The sequence below is a fragment of the Cetorhinus maximus genome, chromosome 17 (genome assembly GCF_964194155.1).
Source record: "Cetorhinus maximus chromosome 17, sCetMax3.hap1.1, whole genome shotgun sequence".
Taxonomy (NCBI): domain Eukaryota; kingdom Metazoa; phylum Chordata; class Chondrichthyes; order Lamniformes; family Cetorhinidae; genus Cetorhinus; species Cetorhinus maximus.
Window position 1 is genome coordinate 6,235,714 of NC_135895.1, and position 19,879 is coordinate 6,255,592.

At 44.9% G+C, this 19,879-nt stretch overlaps 1 protein-coding gene across 1 annotated transcript in view; it reads left to right on the top strand.

The window, feature by feature from the left end:
* The first annotated feature begins 10,153 nt into the window (after window positions 1-10,153).
* Window positions 10,154-19,879, top strand: part of LOC144692814 (atrial natriuretic peptide receptor 2-like) — a 77,643-nt gene continuing 67,917 nt past the window's right edge. Inside the window, exons 1-3 of the mRNA XM_078561890.1 lie at window positions 10,154-10,159; window positions 10,760-10,850; window positions 13,563-13,695. Of these exons, the coding sequence (XP_078418016.1) occupies window positions 10,154-10,159; window positions 10,760-10,850; window positions 13,563-13,695 (230 nt within the window). The remainder of the gene's footprint in view (window positions 10,160-10,759; window positions 10,851-13,562; window positions 13,696-19,879) is intronic.

Sequence of the window (19,879 nt, forward strand, 5' to 3'; positions counted from 1 at the left end):
GCAGCAATTATACGTTCTGTAATTATGGTGCTGCTAGTAGGTCACGGCAGAAGAAGCACATCATCAACTATTTGTTAAGAGGCCTAAAGGACACAAAGGACATTATTACTGCTTTATTAGAGTTAGAAATCTAGAGGGAGCAAAATAAGCTGCTCCCAAAGATGGTAACTCTGGAGAAAATAATGTTATTGTGTTGGCCCACAGCTTCGAAAGAAAAGCGATTTGACAAAAATGCTATGCTGTTTGTTGTAACGTACCTAAAGGAAACAGGGAAAGATTTGGATTTCTATAGTGTCTTTCATGACCTCGGGATGTCCCAAAGTGCATTCCAGCCAATGAAGTGCTTGCGAAATTGAATCACCTGACAGTCAGTTTGCGCACAGCAAGCTCCCACAAACAGCAATGTGATAATGACCAGACCATCTGTTTTTTGTTAAGCAATGTTGGCTGAGAGACATATATTGAGAGAATTCCCCTCTTCAAATAGTGCCGTGGGATCTTTCATATTCGCCTGAAAGGACAGCTAGGACCTCGTTTTTTTGTCTCATCTGAAGGGCAGTGCAGCACCCCCTCGGTGCTGCAGTGGATCGTCAGCTCAGACTCAGGGTCAGTGGAGCATCAGCTCAGGTCTCCAGACTCACAGCTGTCTGACTCAGAGGTGAGAGGGTGCTGCCCACTCACACCAAGGTGGGGCTATTTGAAACAAAAACAAAGTGGTAGTTATTTTCTTCTTGTGAAGACAGTTGTCACAATCAAAATATTGTAAAGTAATTAAATGCAAAACGTGAACATCTGAATGTTTGAACACTTGGCCTTCCTCAGCCATTGACTGTCGACAAATGTTTGTGAGGGGGCCTTGCTAAAGCCTTATTCTGCCCAATAGGAACTGCAGACTTGAATCTAAAAAGCTTTTTTTTCCCCACGAGTGTTCACCCCTCTGTGTTTACTGATATCTGACTGTAACGCAGCTGTGCCGCTTAAGGGTCTAAGTTGTTAGTTCAACAGCAGCTTGAATTTCTACAGCATCTTTAACATAGTGGACCAGCCGAAGACACATCACAGGAGTGATTATCAAATAAAATTTGACACCAGACGTGGATATTTGGTTAAACAGGTAGGCCTGGATTTTCTGGCCCTGTTGGTGTCATGTCATTATGGGAGGCCGAGAGGGGGGAGGGACAACATGGCGAGAAGGCCAAAAATCAGTTTCATGCCGGTGTGAAAGGACAATGGGATCATCCGATGGTGTCTGCCATGGTGGAACGCCAATCCCGCTGGAGGCCGGAGTCAACCCCATTTGCATCCTGATAATGGGAGGCAAAGTAAGGCCCGGCGGGAATCGTCTCCCCTCCAAGCCCGATTTTCTGTTGCACCAGCAGGAAAACACGCTGGCCCAGAACACATCTGGGCGAGTGTGACATGTAGCAGTCAGGTTTTACTGCTAGGGCCTTGCTCAGATCACAGATATCCGAGGAGAAGAAGATGCTGGAGCCCTACAGCTGCCAGACCCTGGAGGAACACGTGCATTGCCTCATGGACATCCTCATGGACACGGCTCCACCACGAAGCAGCTCACGGAAAGCGGGAGGTCTCTGTTGATGCTTCAGGTCTGCTTCAGAACATCAAGGTCTTGGCCATGGGCTGCTACAGATGACCAGCGAGGGTGGGGAGAGGAAGGTCCAGCTGTGAGTAGGAGAGGACCAGGGTGGTGGGGGGTGTGGGGGTGGGGGGGATGTTGGGAGAGGAAGGTGTGCCAGAGGGTTGGTGAGGTTGGGATGATGGGGGCAATGAAGGTGTCGGGGTGGGGATGGGTTGAGGTTGCGGGGGGGAGGGGGAAGGAGGGAGTATGGTGGGGAGAAGGGTGTAACAGGGAGGAATGCAGCAAGTGGGGAGGTAGGTGTAAGGAATGGAGTTTGGAGGGGGGAAGGAGATCAGAAGGGGGAAGGAATTCGGAGGGGGGAAGGAGTCCAGGGGGAGGAAGGAGTTTGGAGGGGGGAAGGAGATCAGAAGTGGGAAGGAATTCGGAGGGGGGGAAGGAGTCCAGGGGGAGGAAGGTATCCAAGGGGAGGATGGTTAAAAAGGTGGAGGGAGTAAGTGGGTGGGGATGTCCAGGTGAACATGCAAGGGAGGGGTCTGTAGAGTCAATGACTGCCTCCTGAGGAGTGAGCTGAGGGTGGGCGTGGTCGGAGGGAATGGTGAGTGTGAGAGGGGGCAGAGAGAGCCAGAAGGGTGGGAGGGTGAGGGTGCGATGGTAGCAGTGGAAGGGATGGTGAGGCTTGTTGGTAGGGACTTGTAGGTCGACACGGGCCCTGGGGGTGGGAAGGAGTAGATCAGGGAAGTCAATGTGAATGGGGTTGGGACTCTCAAGAAGGTCGGGAATGTTCTCCTGGACATCCTGGAAAGAAAAGGGCTGGGGTTGGTAGGTGACAGTGGGAAAGTGGGAGGTGATGTCAGGGGATCAGCTGTGAAGGGGGAAAGGACAAGGCTGACTGAGGGAGAGGAACGGACAGGGGACCTGAGTGAAAATCTGACTACAACCATCGTTTACAAAATCAAAAGTGAGCGGAGCCTCGTGTTGAATGGGCAAGGGTGCTGCATGGGAGTGCGATCAGCGGGTGGGCAGAGATGCAGGTCAGCTCGTTTATGCATCAGAAAATCATGGGCAGGTCCATCTGCAGATTTTTGACACATGCTAGCTGCTCACCATGGTATGGCATCGCAGTGTGTAACTTTTACCCCTCTAGCTCTGTGTGTGACTCTCTCTGGATCCTCACTCCTTTTCCTCTCTTCAGTGGACAGGCCGAGGTTTAGGATACTAGCGATGTGGCCTCAGCTGCATCTCCATAGTTAATTGTATCCTTTGGGATGTGGGATCACTGTAATTAGCGAGTTAGGAAAGTATGTTCCTAATTGCAGTTGGACATAAATCATCATCTTCCCCCATCGCCTGAAGTAGCAAAGAGGAAGAACACTTCAGTTATAGTAAGTCTGCAGCACCCTGTGTCCTTTGCCTCTCTGTAAAAATGGTCTTTTTTATAAGAACTACGTTAGCTAAAATTTTGCCAGCATTTATTGCCCAAACCTAGTTGCCCTTGAGAAGGTGGTGGTGAGCTGTCGCCTTGAACCGCTGCAGTCCATGTGGTGTAGGTATACCCACAGTGCTGTTAGGAAGGGAGTTCTAGGATTTTGACCCAGTGACAGAATGACGATATCCAACAACACTGAAGAAGCTTGATACTGTCCAGGATAAAGCAGCCGCTTGATTGGCACCACATCCACAAACATTCATTTCCTCCACCGCCAACGCACAGTAGCAGCAGTGTGTGTACCATCTACAAGATGCACTGCAGGAATTCACCAAGACTTCTTAGACAGCACCTTCCAAGCCCACGGCCACTACCACCCAGACGGACAAGGGCCACGGATAGACAGGGACACCGTCACCTGCAAGTTCCCCTCCAAACCACTCACCATCCTGACTTGGAAATATATCGCTGTTCCTTCACTGTCACTGGTTCAAAATCCTGGAACTCCCTCCTTAACAGCGCTGTGGGTGTACCTACACCACATGGACTTCAGCAGTTCAAGAAGGCAGCTCACCACCACCTTCTCAATGTCAATTAGGGATGGGCAATAAATGCTGGCCTAGCCAGTGATGCCCACACCCCATGAATGAATGACAAAAAATTAATTGCATATTTCAGCTGGTGAGCTATCAATAGAGGTGCTACTCATAGAAACAGGAGGAGGCCATTCAGCCCTTTGAGCCTGTCCTGTCATTCAGTGAGATTATGATTGATCTGTGTGCTAATACCATATATCACCTCACCACACACACCCCCTCCCTTTGCCCCATATCCATTAATACCTCTGACTTGCAAAAATCTATTAATCTCAGATTTAAAATTATTGAACTAGCATTTGCTTCTTTTTGTGGGAAGACTATTCATCATTTCTATCACCTTATGTGTGAAGAAGTGATTCCTAGCTTCTCCCGTGAATAGCCAGGCTCCAATTTTAAGGTTAGGTCCCCTTATCATAGACTCCCCCGTGAGCAGAAAAAGGCTCCCTTTATTTATCCTATCTATCCTATTAATCCACAAAAAGCAGGTCAAACCCAATGCAGCCAATTACCACCCCATCAGTCTACTCTCGATCATCAGTGAAGTGATGGAAGGCATCGTCGACAATGCTATCAAGCGGCACTTGCTCAGCAATCACCTGCTCACTGACACTCAGTTTGGGTTCTGCCAGGGCTGCATGGTTTCTGACCGCATAATAGCCTTGGTTCAAACAAGGACAAAAGAGCTGAACTCAAGAGGGGAGGAGAGAGAATGACTGCCCTCGTCATCAAGGCAGTATTTGATCAGGTCAAGGAGCCCTGGAAAAATTGAAGGCAGTCAATGGGAATTGGGGGAAAACTCTTTACTGGTTGGAGTCATACCTAGCACAAAGGAAGACGATTGTAGTTGTTGAAACTCAATCATCTCAGTCCCAGGACATCACTGCAGGAGTTCCTCAGGGTAGTGTCCTCGGCCCAACCATCTTCAGCTGCTTCATCAATGACCTTCCTTCCATCATAAGGTCAGAAATGTGAATGTTCGCTGATGATTGCACAATGTTCAACACCATTCATGCCTGCTCAGATACTGAAGCAGTCCATGTCCAAATGCAGCAAGACCTGGACAATATTCAGGCTTGGGCTGATATGTGGCAAGAAACATTTGCGCCACACAAGTGCCCATCTTCAACAGGAGTGAATCTAACCATGTCCCCTTGACATTCAATGGAATTACCATTGCTGAATCCCCCATTATCAACATCCTGGGGGTTACCATTGACCAGAAGCAGAAATGGAAAAGCTATATAAAGACTGTGGCTACAAGTGCAGATTAAAAGCTGGGAAGTCTGTGGTGAGTTACTCAACTGACTCCCCAAAGCCTGCCCACTATCTGCAAGGCACAAGTCAGGAGTGTGATGGAATACTCTCCACTTGCCTGGATGAGTGCAGCTCCCACAACACTCAAGAAGCTTGACACTGTCCAGGACAAAGCAGCCACTTGATTGGCACCCCATCCACAAACATTCACTCCCTCCACCACCGACGCACAGTGGCAGCAGTGTGTACCATCTACAGGATGCACTGTAGGAATTCACCAAGGCTGCTTCGACAGCACCTTCCAAACCTCTGACTTCTGCCACCTAGAAGGACAAGGGCAGCAGATAGATGGGAACATCACCACCTGCAAGTTCCCCTCGAAGACACTCATCATCCTGACCTGGAACTATAATAACCATTCCTTTACTATCATTGGGTCAAAATCCTGGAACTCCTTTCCTAACAGCACCTACACCACATGGACTGCAGCGGTTCAAGGAGGCAGCTCACCACCACCTTCTGAAGGGCAATTGGAGGTCAGCAATAAATGCTGGCCCAGCCAGCGACACCAGCATCTGGTCAGCTTCCCTTCCTTGTACTTCTCAATCCTGTCAGAAACAGGTGGTGATTGGGGGTATATGGTGGTGTAGTGGTAATGTCACTGGATGAGTAATCCAAAGGACCAGGCTACTACCCTACAGCCATGGGTTCAAATCACACATGGCAGCTGGTAGAATTTAAAATCAATTAATAAACAAAAAGAAAACCTGGAATTAAAAGCTACTCTCAGTAACATGATCTGTTCTATTGTTGCTATCTGTGATGTGTACGGCTTGGACACCATGAAGCAGTCTGGTTGAACATACAAACAAGTCTTTATTAACATTACTGAACTATGTACATATTTACAGTAAAGGGTCAAGGTATGGAGAGGACCCCAGATTAGGTCCTTTCATGTTGCTACCTCTCTCTAGACTGCCCTTAGATCTAGATTAGCTGCCTTCTTACATCACCATGTGGGTGATACTGTACTCTGTCCCATGTTAACCCTTTAGGGACCAGATCCTTCCACTACACCTCCCTCCAAGTCTTTATCCCCTGAATATAGACTGACATTAGTTCTTACAGTTTGCTTCAAGTCTTACACCATTATAGGTCTTGTGTACTTAACTTTAGCGTTGCAACTGTGAACTATTCTAACCTAAGCTACTTCATGATTAACATTACAACATTAACAACATGCATTAACAATGTTTTTACTACCCCATCTCCCCCTTCAAGTCTTTGAAATTGGAGATTCGGGCAATCTGGAGGCCTTGTACCCCCGCCACATCTCGTTTGCCTTCTGGCCAAGAGAGTGTTAGAGGTTCCAGGCTTCTTAATCCTGACGGTGGTTGTGTCTGGATGTAGGAAAGGCTTCATGCACTTCTTCCGTTGATGGATGCTGCCCCACGCTTGCTTGGTCTGGCTGGTGTGGTGGTGATTTGTTGTGGGTGAGCGGTGATCATTTCTTTCTGGGTGGACGAAAGCGATGTTTGTCAGGTTGTCGGTGGTGTTTCTTCTTCTTCTCCTTCCGCCTATTCCGGCATCTGGAAGCTCTCCGCGGTTGAGGGAGAGCAGTCCTGTGGATGGACGAAGAGTTGGGAGGTAGCTCGCCTTAGTGTAGTTGTGGTTGTGTGAGGCTGCTACCTGGTTCCAGCTGATGCTGCACATTGGTTGGTAGTTGTTGGGCTGTGCGTTGGTCGGTATCTCTACCATCTGCACCGTGGTCACTAGTGGAAGCAAAAGCTTCCCTGGAGGTCATTCCGGCTCTGGCATCACCTCCACTGGGGGCACTGTGGTAACCCCCTGTGCAGTGGGTTGGTCAGGTTCGGGGATCAGGAATGAAGAAGAACAGACCTGCTCTGTGAACAGAGGAGAGAGGCTACAAATTAAGTCAACATTTGAATGGTGTGTTGTGGTTGGGCCTACGGGAGGATGCCTTTCAGGCTGGGTGGGGACAATGGTCACCTTCACATCTACAGCCAGTTGAAGGAGCTCGAGAGCTATGCAGGCTCTGCTGAGGAGTGAAAAGGGCAAATTCCACATGACGTACATTAGCTCCATAATCTGTTTGTCGCGGTAACCCAATGGCTCCTGAATCATAACAATAGCTGGGAGTTGGACTCCCTCTGCACTGTAAAGTGGGGCGTCCATTGTTCGGACCCAGCGGCCTTGAAGCCTTGGTTCCTCGTCCAATAGGACTGTCACTCTGGCTCCAGAATCTAATTTACAGTAGGTTAGATGGCCATTCGCTGAGATGTCTGCACTCCAGAAGGAAGAGCCACAGCATCTGACGTTGCCCAAAGTAAGGCTGTGTAGGTTGGTGCCCCCTCTTTGTCGATGGCTTTCACGACAGTCACAACTTACTGAAGTGTCCCTGTCTGTGGCAGAGGAAGCATTTGGCAGCACTCGCAGGACATTGGTCCTTCCTGTGAATGCATTTTCACACAACGGCGCTGAGACAGTTGTTCGGCCAGGCGGTTGGGGGATGGCTTACCCTGGCACGGATGCTCCCTGTGCTTGTGTGGCTTGATGTGGCGGACCGAGGTGTGACTTCTGCCCCATGGAGCACCTTCCTCTCTGAGAATGGTCCTATGTTGGTCTCGCAGCTTGGACGGCCTGACTAATTGGGCAGCCTTGTCGGGAATAAGATTACCTTTGGCTCGGAGAAGTTTGGAGAGCAAATTGTCCATGGCACCCACCACAATTCTGTCTCGGATGAGTTCCGATTTCAGATCTCCGTATTCACATCCTTCTGCCATGCGGTAAATATCATTGATAAAGGAATCGACAGGCTCCCCAGACTGTTGGACTCTCTCCTGTTAAATTTGGCACTTTCCAAGATCTTGCTGGATCTTAGGTTGATGAAAAGATCAAAAGGTTTTAAAACATCTTCTAATTTAGCAGATAATTAATCTATGGCTTGCCTGATGATGATATTGTCTGCAATTGGCCCAATGGAATAAAGTAGTGTGCCAACTTGTTCTGCCTCTGACTTTTTATCTGATCCAGCAGCAGTGCTATACGTCAGGCACCTTTTCCTCCAATAACTCCAATTGCGAGATTGGTCAAGGCCATAGATGGGGCCATTGGTGGTGGTAATGGAGAATTATATTCCATCTTTAAAGTATTTTAATATGTGGGTGTCCCTTTAAGAGTGAAGGGGATTGTAAGGTGCCGTTGCCGGTATTGATGAAGACAGGATTTTTGCACGCTTCACAGTTTCGGCGTGAAATTCAAAATTGTGGCAACGGACCATTGGGGAAGAAGAAACCTGAAAATGGCTGCAGGTCGGGTTGCTGCTGCGGCTCATTTTAGTTATGACGACGTGCTGCAGGTCAGAGACGGGTTGAGAGGGCAGAATTCTCACTGGCCGGGAGGCTAAAGAATCACAAGGGTCCCAATTTGTTTTTAAAAAAATATTCAGTCTCTTTTAATGTTTTTTTTTCATGGCGTTCTGGACTTGGGGCGCCATGTGGAGACAGCGCAAAGACAGAGTTTGGGCTAGCGATGAAATGCGCAAAGGGGTTTCTGCCTGATTTTAAAGAAAATGGTTCATAGGACTGGGTTGCCTAGAACTTTGAGAGGTTTTTATCTCACCCTGCAGGTTTCTGTCAGGTGGCTCTGCTTTGTTGAAGCTCATCTTTCACAGAAGTTCAGTGGAGAATATGCTCAAGCTTAACTTTTATCTGCTGCCAGGCTTTTGAGTCTCTGGAGCTTCTCAGGTGAGTTTTCTGAGTGTCTTGCTTCTTGAGCGAGGTTGTTTCAGGGCAGAATCATTGCTGGCGTCCTTTTCTTGAGAGTTCTTCAGTCTTTTAAAGAGGATGTGGGTTTTTATCCCCTGCTACCACCATGATTTGCTCTGTTGTTGCTACCCATCATGTGTACTGCTGGGACCCCATGAAGCAGTCTTGTTGAAGTTACAAAGAAGTTTTTTATTAACAATACTGAACTATGTACAAGTATACAGTAGAAGATAAAAGTATGGAAACGACCCCATACTAGGTCCTTACATGTTGTTACCTATCTTTTGACTGCCCTTAGATCTGGGTCATGTGCCTTCTCACATTGCCATGTGGGTGGTACTGTACTCAGTCCCACGTTAATTCTTTACCTATTGGATCCTTCTGTTATAATGCTGGCCATGAAACTATCACTGATTGTCATAAAAACCCATCTGGTTTACTAATGTCCTTTAGGGAAGGAGATGTGCCATCCTTACCTGGTCTGGCCTACCCACAGCAATGTGGTTATTCTTTAACTGCCCTCAAAGGGCAATTAGGGATTGGCAACAAACGCTCGCCTTACCAGTGATGCCCACATCCCATGAGAGAATAAATAAAAAAGATTGGAAGCTGAGAATACACATCAGGTCTGTTGGCATCTGAGAGGAGGATAAAACAAGTTGTTTCACTGATTACGATGACAGAGCCATCTGTTACAGGTTGTTTTTTATTTTGTCTCCATTTGACAGCAGGGAGCTATAATCATGGCCACTAGAGATAGTGATTAATCAACCCCGACTGTACCTGTCAGTGATTGAAAAATAACATAATCAAGTGTTTGTGGCAGACCTGGCCACAGAGCAGCAGGAACATCTACTGAAGAAGCACTGAGAAGTCACCAGCAATGCGACATAAGGAATACAGGGCTGTTTATCAAATCTTCCCCCTTTTCTTCATGGTAAGTAACTTGCTTGGTTAGTTTGTGATATATCATCACTTTTATCACCAGAGTATAACCTATTTTTACTGAGCTGAACTGAGTGCATTCGAGTCAAACGAACATTTTAATTTATGCTGGCAAACCACAAATAGAGGGAAAATGTATATTTGAAATAATAAGTATATTAATGGGTATCAAATGTATAGAATACGAGCACAACTTTTATACACCTCGTCTTGTCCAGTTTCTCAAATGCTGATTCACTGAGTCTGGAATTCATTTGATTCAATGCTGTTTTGCTATAGTACGTTTAGGTGGAAATAAAAATTTGAGTTCTTTAAATTAGGAGAGCCAGTCAGCAAGTGGCCGGTGACTTTCCTTTCTTAGTGTAAAGAGGTGCATGCTTCTCATGTCATGAAAGTGGGAGGTAGATGTGAGATTGATCCTGAATATGGGACATTTAATAAGGGAGGTGAAAGGATCTGTATGTTGTGCCTGAGGAATGAGTTCTCTGGTTTTGAAGTCCAGTTCTGGGGTTTATTGGGCATTAAGAGTATTTAAATCCCCATGGAGGTAAGTTGGATATAAGAAAGTTTCTCATTCCTGACCTGATCCTGGCTGACTCAACTAAATGGACTTCCTTCCTGGTGCTTGTTCAAAAATGAAAAGTAAATTATACCTTTAAAATGATAGATTACGCCATGATCGAATTGAGGTATTTAAGATGATAAAAAGAATTGGTGGAGTAGATAGTGAGAAACTGTTTCCTCTGTTGGAGGGGTGGGAGTCCAGAACAATGAGACGTAAGCTTTATATTAGAGCTATGAGTTCAGGTGTGATGCCAGGAAGCACTTTTTATACACAGGGGAGTGAAAATCCTCTAAAATTCTGTTGAGGCTGAGGTTCAAGTGAAAGTTTCAAAACTGAGATTGATAGATTTTTGTTAGGAAAAGATTATGGAATCAAAGTTGAAAGGTGGAGTTAAGATACAGGTCAGTCATGATCTAACTGAATGGTGGAACAGGTTGGAGGAGCTGAATGGCCTCCTCCTGTTCCTGCATTCCTATATTTCCTATGTTATAGGCAAGGCTAGTTCTAACTAACAACTTGACTCTTGTCCTATTATTTGGGTCCCCTTGATGTGACTGTTCTGACACTAATCCTCTTTTCAAGGTTGCACAATGTTGGCATGACTTAGACAACACGGAGTATGACTGCTGGCCCATGGAGCATCCAAATGAGTACAACATGATCGACTGTGCTGGTAAGGAAATCTCATGTGGAAATCCATCACCATGAATGCACCACATATATACGGCTGGCTGGGAAATGTTTTGGATACTGATTATCATGGTCAGTTGTAAAAATAAAAGTTGTTGGAAAGGCAAAAAGTAGGACTGGAGATTTGTAATATTTTTTCGCTCAGTTTTCCCATCCACGGACTATTTTGTTTCATTCTTTCTTGGGAGATGGGAATCACTGACATGGCCCATATTATCCATCTCTAGTTTTCCATCTTCTTGAATACAACCCAAGTGATGATTCCTGTTATCCTCTATAGCTGGTTTGATACAATCAAATATTCAGCACCATTTCCAATTCCTCAGATATTGAAGCAGTCCATGTCCAAATACAGCAAGACCTGGACGATACCCAGACCTGGGCTGACAAGTGGCAAGTAACATTGGCACCACACAAGTGCCAGGCAATGACTATCTCCAACAAGAGAGAGTCTAACCATCGCCCCTTGACATTCAATGGCATTACCATCACTGAACCTCCCCACTATCAACATCCTGGAGGTTACCATTGACCAGAAACTGAAATGGACTAGCCATAAAAATATTTTGGCAACAAGAGCAGGTCAGAGGCTAGGAATCCTGCAATGAGTAACTTACCTCCTGAGTTCCCAAAGCCTGTCCACCATCTACAAGGCATAAGTCAGGAATGTGATGGAATACTCCCCACTTGCCTGGATGAGTGCAGCTCCCACAACACTCAGGAAGCTTGACACCTTCCAGGACAAAGCGTCCCGCTTGATTGGCATCACAGCCACAAACATTCACTCCCTCCACCACTGATGCATAGTAGCAACAGTATGTACCATCTACTAGATGCACTGCAGGAATTCACCAAGGCTCCTTAGACAGCACCTTCCAAACCAATGACCACTGCCATCTAGAAGGACAAGGGCAACAGATAGATGGGAACACCACCACCTGGAAGTTCCCCTCCAAGCCGCTCACCATCCTGACTTGGAAATATATCGCCGATCCTTCACAGTCACTGGGTCAAAATCCTGGAACTCCCTTCCTAACAGCACTGTGGATGTACCTACACCACATGGACTGCAGCAGTTCAAGAAGGCAGCTCACCACCATCTTCTCAAGGGCAATTAGGGATGGGCAATAAATGCTGGCCCAGCCAGTGAAGCCCACATCCCGTGAATGAATTAGAAAGAAATCAAATGCCTTAAAGGGCACACTTGAGGGTAATTAAGTGTGGGACTGAAGTTACATATAGACCAGGCATATCAAGCATGTTTCATTCCCCTCAGCAGTAAAGTACTTGTGTTCTTAATGACGATCCGACAGCTCACAGTCACTTTTTACTGATACTTGACCCTAACCCTAACTCTCAAGGTCAGATTTGCATTCACGTTCTCTGAATTCAGTTCAGGGCCCTGAATTGTGAATCCAGTATCATATCCAGTTAACTATTGTTCTTTGAGAGCGGACTGGTCGACCTTTTCACTTTGACCTGCTGAGCTCCGCTCCCCACTTTCTTTATTTAATCCTATAGAGGAATTTATTTACTTCTTGGTTTTCGCTTCCAATGGTGAATCCTGGCCCCATCATCCCCACCCCCAAGAAACAAAACCACCTTTGAACTCTACTGATGCTGATGGAGTCAATGCATAATTGCTGTTTTCTGTTTTCAATTCATATTTTCAACATGTCCCTTTTAGTTTCCATGTTACTAAATAGTTTTCTCTCTACCAACACAAGTAAAATGAAATGATAGCATTAGTACTATGCTCAACTATATAATGATCTGTTTTCACTAGGCCTAATTAGCATATTGACATCAGTACATTGTAAAAGATCAATTATAAGCCAACATGAACTAATATCATTCCAATACTCTTTGCTCAAATATTAAGTTCAAATTACTTGCAATGATAGTTTTGGGATCACCAATATTTTAACTCAGTGTTGAATAGCTTAAAAAGGCTTCTCTTCCAATAAAAGTCACAAATCTGGAAGGACAATATGTCTTCTGCATTTCAAGTGGGCAGCTTGAATATTCCACAAATTCCCCCCATCAAATTTTACTAAAATCCTAGTGATGAAACAAGCAGGTACTGATTACAATTAAAATGACAAAATGAAATTACTGGGAGTATAAGAATCCAGGCTGAAAGATCTCTGCTGCTCCCAGCTTCAGAGATGAGACAGGAACAGTGTCTCCAAAGGGCGTGACTTCTATCCAAAGTCCTGTCCTGGGCCATTGAAGCTCAGCATTGATGAAATGTGACACAGCTGCAGGCTTGACATGCCTCCAGGATTGGAACCCTCTTGCAGCAGGAGGGGAGTTGTTTAAACTTTGCTCCCTGTCTGCCCTGGGATCTCTTGCCAGCCTACCAATCTGGGTCTGGGGACAGGCCATAGCATCATGTTCCCCTAGGCACCAATACTGGGTCACTTAGCCGGTGATCCAGCTGTACATCAGATATGTAACAGCGAGCGAGAGACAGTGAAATCATTTCTGCATCTTTTGCATGAACTTTGCACCCAATAAATGCATGTTCTCTGAGGGAGAAAGGGCAAAAAGTCTGTTTGGTCTACAACTTAATAACTATAGAGAATAATGAACAGGATTTATTTGGTTTTCAACTCTGCCATGTATTTACTTTTCCCACAGGAGGCCTGTTTATCTCTACATTGTGATTTTTTTTTCCCCTGTATATTTTAAGGGCTGGAGATGAGCTGGGTGGACAGACCCCCTGAGAAGGTGCGCAGTGGGGAGGAATTTAATGTCACCTATGCAGTCACTGCTTCCTATGATTTCTATCAGATGGCTGTCAAACATGGAATTCTGAAATACAGGTGGGAATTAAAAAGAAGTAACAACATTTTACCCTTCCTTCTAAACCACCAGCAATGTTGCTGAGGGACTGAGAGTTTCTAATGGGGTAATAATTGAGCATAAATTCATTGTTATAATTTGGACTCTTTCCCAAACCTTTGTTTTGTGCTCACTGCAAAGTGCAGTTTCCACGAGCAGACTTGTCTTCCATGATCCGAAATTATCCTCTTATGTGTGCCAGGAATGAGTATAACATTCCACAGGATTGGTAATATCTCATTTAACAAGATATTTTGTTATCCATCACCAAGAACCTGATGCCATGGCCTGTCCCCAAGATACTGGAGGTTACATGACTTGACAGCCACTGGGAGCCAGGCCATGCTTCAATCATTCAGGCTAAAGCTCACAGTTGAATTTATTTACAAAGTCTATAGTTATACGGAAAGGGCATTTGGCGAGAAAAAGCAACAAATTAGCAATGGAATTAAATACTATTTTAAACTGTGGTTCAATTCTTCCAATCATTTTGGACTTTGAAGATGCTACTGTGAGGATTGTGTTGAATGATGTGCCTGCATGCCATTGTAATGTAAGGGTGCTCAGTAGAGCAAGGGTTAATGCAGGACTCGAGAATAGCACCAGCCATGGTATGATGTAGAGAGTCACATGGTAATAGACTGAGAGAACAGCCTAAAGGGAACAGTCTGCAGTCAGCCTGCATGGAGACAACAACTCCTTGCATGACCATACCTTGGATCTGTAAATAGTTAAAGGTTAACAATAAAGGGTTCATGTTTAAATATACACATCTAAAGATCTCATCATTGAGATATCTAAAGAACCCATATTACAACATAAATAAAAACAGCAAATGCTGGAAAAAATCAGCAGGTCTGGCAGCATCCATGGAGAGAGAAACAGAGTTAACGTTTCGAGCCTATATGACTTCTCCGCTGATGCTGCCAGACCTGCTGAGTGTTTCTAGCATTTGCTGTTTTTATTTCAGATTCCTAGCATCTGCAGTATTTTGTTTTTACCATATTACAACATGGTTGGTAGCGGTGGGAGCTCCAAAAAGATGAATGGCGGCAGCATCTTAAATGATGAACCCAGAACAATATCCCAAGGTATGAAACAATAAAAGTGGCTGAAGCCAAACTAGAGACACATGCACCTAAGAAGAACAATTGAAGAAACAGTTGAAGAAGCTTTGCTACAGACTTAGAAGTTTAGGAATCTATCAGAGTGAATGGAAGTTTATTGCAAGACCCCTGAATGACACAGAGTGAAAAGGTAAAACAAAAACCTGGTCATATCACAGAGACAGGTGAGCAAAAATACAAAAATTACAAGATCCTGAGTGACACTGAGTTAAGACACTGGCTGGGATTTTCCGTGCCCGTTGGCATTGGGCATGTTCGGTGGCAGGGCGAATGAGAGCCCACTCACCATCAAAATGGCGTATTTCCCGGGAATGCATAACTAATGCAGCGGGTTTGGGGTGATACAGTGTGAAAACCTGACATTGTGGCCGGTGGGTAAAACATCATATTTACCCGCCTGCTACTGCACTTAGTGCAAATCTGGGACGATTCTGCCCACTTAGGTCACAAGACAGTGCACAAACCTACAAAAATTGCAAGACACTGAGTGACGCAGTGTGAAAAACACTGGACAGTGCATGAGACAGTGAGCAAAAATGATAAAAAAAGAAGCTGTACTTACATTAGAGAAGAGGTGGCAGCCTCATGACTCAGCATATCCAAAGAGAAACTGAAAGACAGCTGCAGTTAAAAAAAGTTACATAAAAGCCGGCTGTCACGGTAAAAAGTTTAAGAAAAACTGCAGAGTAAAGAAGAAGCTGATAAAAAAGAAAGTTGCCTGAAAGAAAAAACAAAAGGCAGGCAGTGCAGAAGAGAAAAGTGCTGCCATTAAAGTTAAAAAAAAGCCCCCAATCAGGCCCCAAGCCCGCCAAAACTCCAAAGCAGAGGACCTGCAGAAAAAAAGGAAAGAATCACAGAGATAAGTGATACTCCCTCCTTGAAAGCTCAGAAATTCAAAATCAAAAGCAGCCATCATTGCCAGGGAACCCGCCAAAACCCAGAAAAGTGTGGGAAACTCAAAGCTCAGAAAGCCGACAGCTACACGCAGTCCAAATGATTAAAAAAGGTTACTGTACTCACAGTCTTAAAGAGGCAACACAATAGAAAACAATTACGGACAGAAAATTGGTAGAGGCCATAGAGAGGGGGCAACTCTGCCAAGGGCAACAAGAGACTCCAGAGAGAGGGCAACTCTGCCAAGGGCACCAAAAGACCCCAGAGGAAGGGAGAATCCACCAATGGCAAGAAGAGACCTCAGAGAGAGGGCAAATCCTGATAAAGTGCCAAGGGCAACAAAAGACCCCAGAGCGAGGGCAAGCAGGGACTCCAGAGGGAGGGCACCAAATAATCCCAGAGAGAGGACAACAAAAAACCCCAGAGGGAGGGCAACAGAAGACACCAAACTGTGAGGCAACTCAAAAGAAACAAAATGTGCAAAAAGTAAATGAAACTTTTCTGCAGGAAAATGTTCGCATTAGAGTTGAACTGGAAGATTTAAAGCACAAGATTCAAGCTGAGTATATACCTTTGAAAATGCAACGTGTCTTCAATGAACCAAGCTGTTCGAGATCTGAACAAGCAAGTTTCAAAGATGACACACAAATCAGAAGGAAATAATGACCCTCAAGTCCACAGTTGACAAATCAAAGCAGGAGTTGGGAAAACTCCACCAGATGTACAGCCAGGCAGAAAAGACATACAAAGAAGTTACAACCCTGAAAGACTCCTTGAACAATCAATACGTAGCCATGGGAAGACATGAAGAGCTACAGAGGATGTTGTCTATTGCTTCAGAAGAAGCAGTGTTGGAATTAATCAGTAGCAAAAAAAAAACAATGCACTGAAGCCCAGAGTGAGCTGGCAAGAGATCACAAGAAAATTAACAGTTGGAAGAACATTTGATTTTTCTTCAAGATCGAATGCAAAAGGAATGAGTAACCATTCAGCAACATGAAGAAATGAAGACTGTCTTAAACTGCAGAATGGAAGCACAGCTTAAGGAACTTGAGGAGACTATGCTGAATTACAGGTAAACTCAAGGTGAAGCAAGCAAGCTTCACCAAGGAAAGGAAAACCTGTTGAAGAACCTTCACACACGACAAGAATCCCTCAGGACAAAAGTTATTCCTCTCGAACATTCCAAAGAGAAGCAAGATGAGTTTAATGTCACTCTGAACAAACTGAAGAACCAGTTGGCAGAGAAGACTCAGCAATGTTCAATATTCCAGGAGGAAGCCAAAAGCTACAAGAAACAGACTAAATAGCTGAAGAAGTAGATGAATGAAAAAGAGAAGGCATCAAAGGGAAAAGCCGTAGAACGTTCCAAACTGTAAGCAGATAATGAAGCCATGAGTAGCACAATTACAGTGCTGAAACAAGTTAAAACTTCACCGGAGACAGACCTGGCCAACAGTGAAACCAAAATGAAGGGCAAGGACAATGTTTTGTTGCAGACAGAGAAAGAAAAGATAGAAATAAGGTGGGAAAATGTAAATCCGACACTGAAGCGCAAGGAAATGAAAGGAAAAGCACCAGATGCCTCAGACATACTGAGAGCCATTGAGCTGAATGAAAAGATTCATAATAAATGCAAAATGATTTGAAAATAAAACAGCCAACAAATGTTTAGCTGAAATTGTGAAACAAGTGGTTTCATTTGTAAAACGTTGAAGTCCAGCAAGAACATGATGGACACCACAGATAAAGAAAATTCGAGTCCACTCTAGGAATGAATGGAGTGCGCATTCCCCGTGGGAAGGGATGGGGAAAGCCCACAGTGTCCAGAAAATGCAGACGGGCTGTTAATAAAGAGAAATGCATCTCAAAGGAGGTGCAAAAAGCAAATCAAATGGAGATAACCAAGTAACAGAACAACGGAGTACTACTACCATTCCTCCAAATGTGACTGACCGGGATGCAGAAGAACTGTTAAGCCTCAAGGCTGACTGAGTTTATAAACTCAAAGACTTGAGTCGGGGGAGAATGGATAGCCAGTAAAGATTGTATTGCAAATAGTTATACGCCGTTGGAAATGAAAGTTTTTTTTTGGAGAAGAAAGGAGGAAGGAGGAAGTTGTATGATGTGCCTACATGCCATTGCCATGTAAAGGTGCTTGACAGAGCAAGGGTTAATGTGGGATTGGAGAATAGCACCACCCATGGTATAATGTATAGGGTCACATGGTAATAGATTGAGGGGAGAGTCTAGCGAGAACACTCTGCGGCCAGCCGGCACGGAGACAACAGCTCCATACATGACCATACCTTGGATCTGTAAATAGCTAAAAGTTAACAATAAATGGTTCACATTTAAATATACAAGTCTTAAGATCTCATTATTGAGACATCTAAAGAACACATATCACAACATGGTTGGCAGCCGTGGGATTATCAATGCTATCAGCATATTACAAGAGATTGCTTCCTCCTAGCGAGTTCAACCTCATCATCTTGATTGGAAAATAAACGGTTGAGGTAGGACAACTGGAAGGTGATCCAATCCTCTTGTGTCTCTGGGATAAGCAACAACACAGCGCAACAGAGATTCTTTCCCCACTAACCAGGCCTTCCGCATTGAACAGAGTGGACAGGAAGATTTCTGGCTGTTACAATTACTTTTGACACCCGCTTTGCAAAACTGCCCATGAATTGAACACTTCAAAGGCTGCAGAGTGTTACTGATGTAGCTGCTGTGTAATGGCTTCCCTCCATGAGGCTAGGCTGGCCAAATATTCTTCACTAAAAGCAACTCATGCAGTTCTGTTTCAAACTGATGACATATTTATGATCTATGATAAGTGGTGCGCCTGATTGTCCCATTCCTCCAATTAATGAGAATGGACTAGAATTCACACAACTCCAACAATTTATAGTGAGAGCTGATAGAAGAGCTCAAAATTTTTCATAGTTTCAAAACTGTTTCTGTGGCAGTAGGGTCAGCAATCAGAAGACACTGACTTAAGGCAATTGGTAAAAGATTCAGAGGTGATATGAGGGAAAAAAGCATCTTACACAACAAATTGATGTATTCTAGAATGTGTTGCCTGAAAGGGCAATAGAATTAGATTTAATAGTAAATTGCAAAAGGGAATTGGATAAATTCTTGAAGAGGAAAAATTTGCTAGGCTATGGAGAAAGAGCTGGGGAGTGGGAGTAATTGGATAGCACTTTCAAAGAGCCAGCACAGGCATGATGGGCTGAATGGACTCCTTTTGTATTGCATCATTCTATGATACAATGAATTTAGATGCACCTTCTAAACAATTGCTATTCTGCTATACCCAAAGGGGAAAAATGACCGCCTCTGTAGATATGTTGCTGCAAACAAGCTCAAGGAACTGAATAACTATCTCAAGACCTATGTTCCATTGTGACAGTTGACAGAGGGGCAATCATTACAGATTGAGTTGCTGCTATAATTTTTTTAAATTCATTCTTTCACGGGATGTGGGCTTTGCTGGCTGGGCCAGCATATATTGACCATCCCTAGTTGCCTTTGGGAGGTGGTGGTGAGCTGCCTTCTTGAACCACTGGAGTCCATGAGGTGTGGGTACACCCACAGTGCTGTTAGGGAGGGAGCTGCAGGATTTTGACCCAGCAACAGTGAAGGAACAGCGATATATTTCCAGGTCAGGATGGTGAGTGACTTGGAGGGGAACTTCCAGATGGTGGTGTTCACATCTAGCTGTTGCCCTTGTCCTTCTAGATGGCAGTGGTCACAGGTTTGGAAGGTGCTCTCTAAGGAGCCTTGGTGAAATCCTGCAGTGCATCTTGTAGATGGTACACACTGCTGCTACTGTGCATCGATGGTGGAGGGAGTGAATGTTTGTGGATGGGATGCCAATCAAGCAGCTGCTTTGTCCTGGATGGTGTCAAGCTTCTTGAGTGTGTGGGAGCTGCACTCATCCAGGTAAGTGGGGAGCATTCCATCACACTCCTGACTCGTGCCTTGTAGATGGTGGATAGGCTTTGGGGAGTCAGGAGATGGGTTACTCGTCGCATGATTCCTAACCTCTGACCTGCTCTTGTAGCCACAGTATTTATAAGGCTGGTCCAGTTCAGTTCCTGGTCAATGGTAACCCCCAGGATGTTGATAGTGG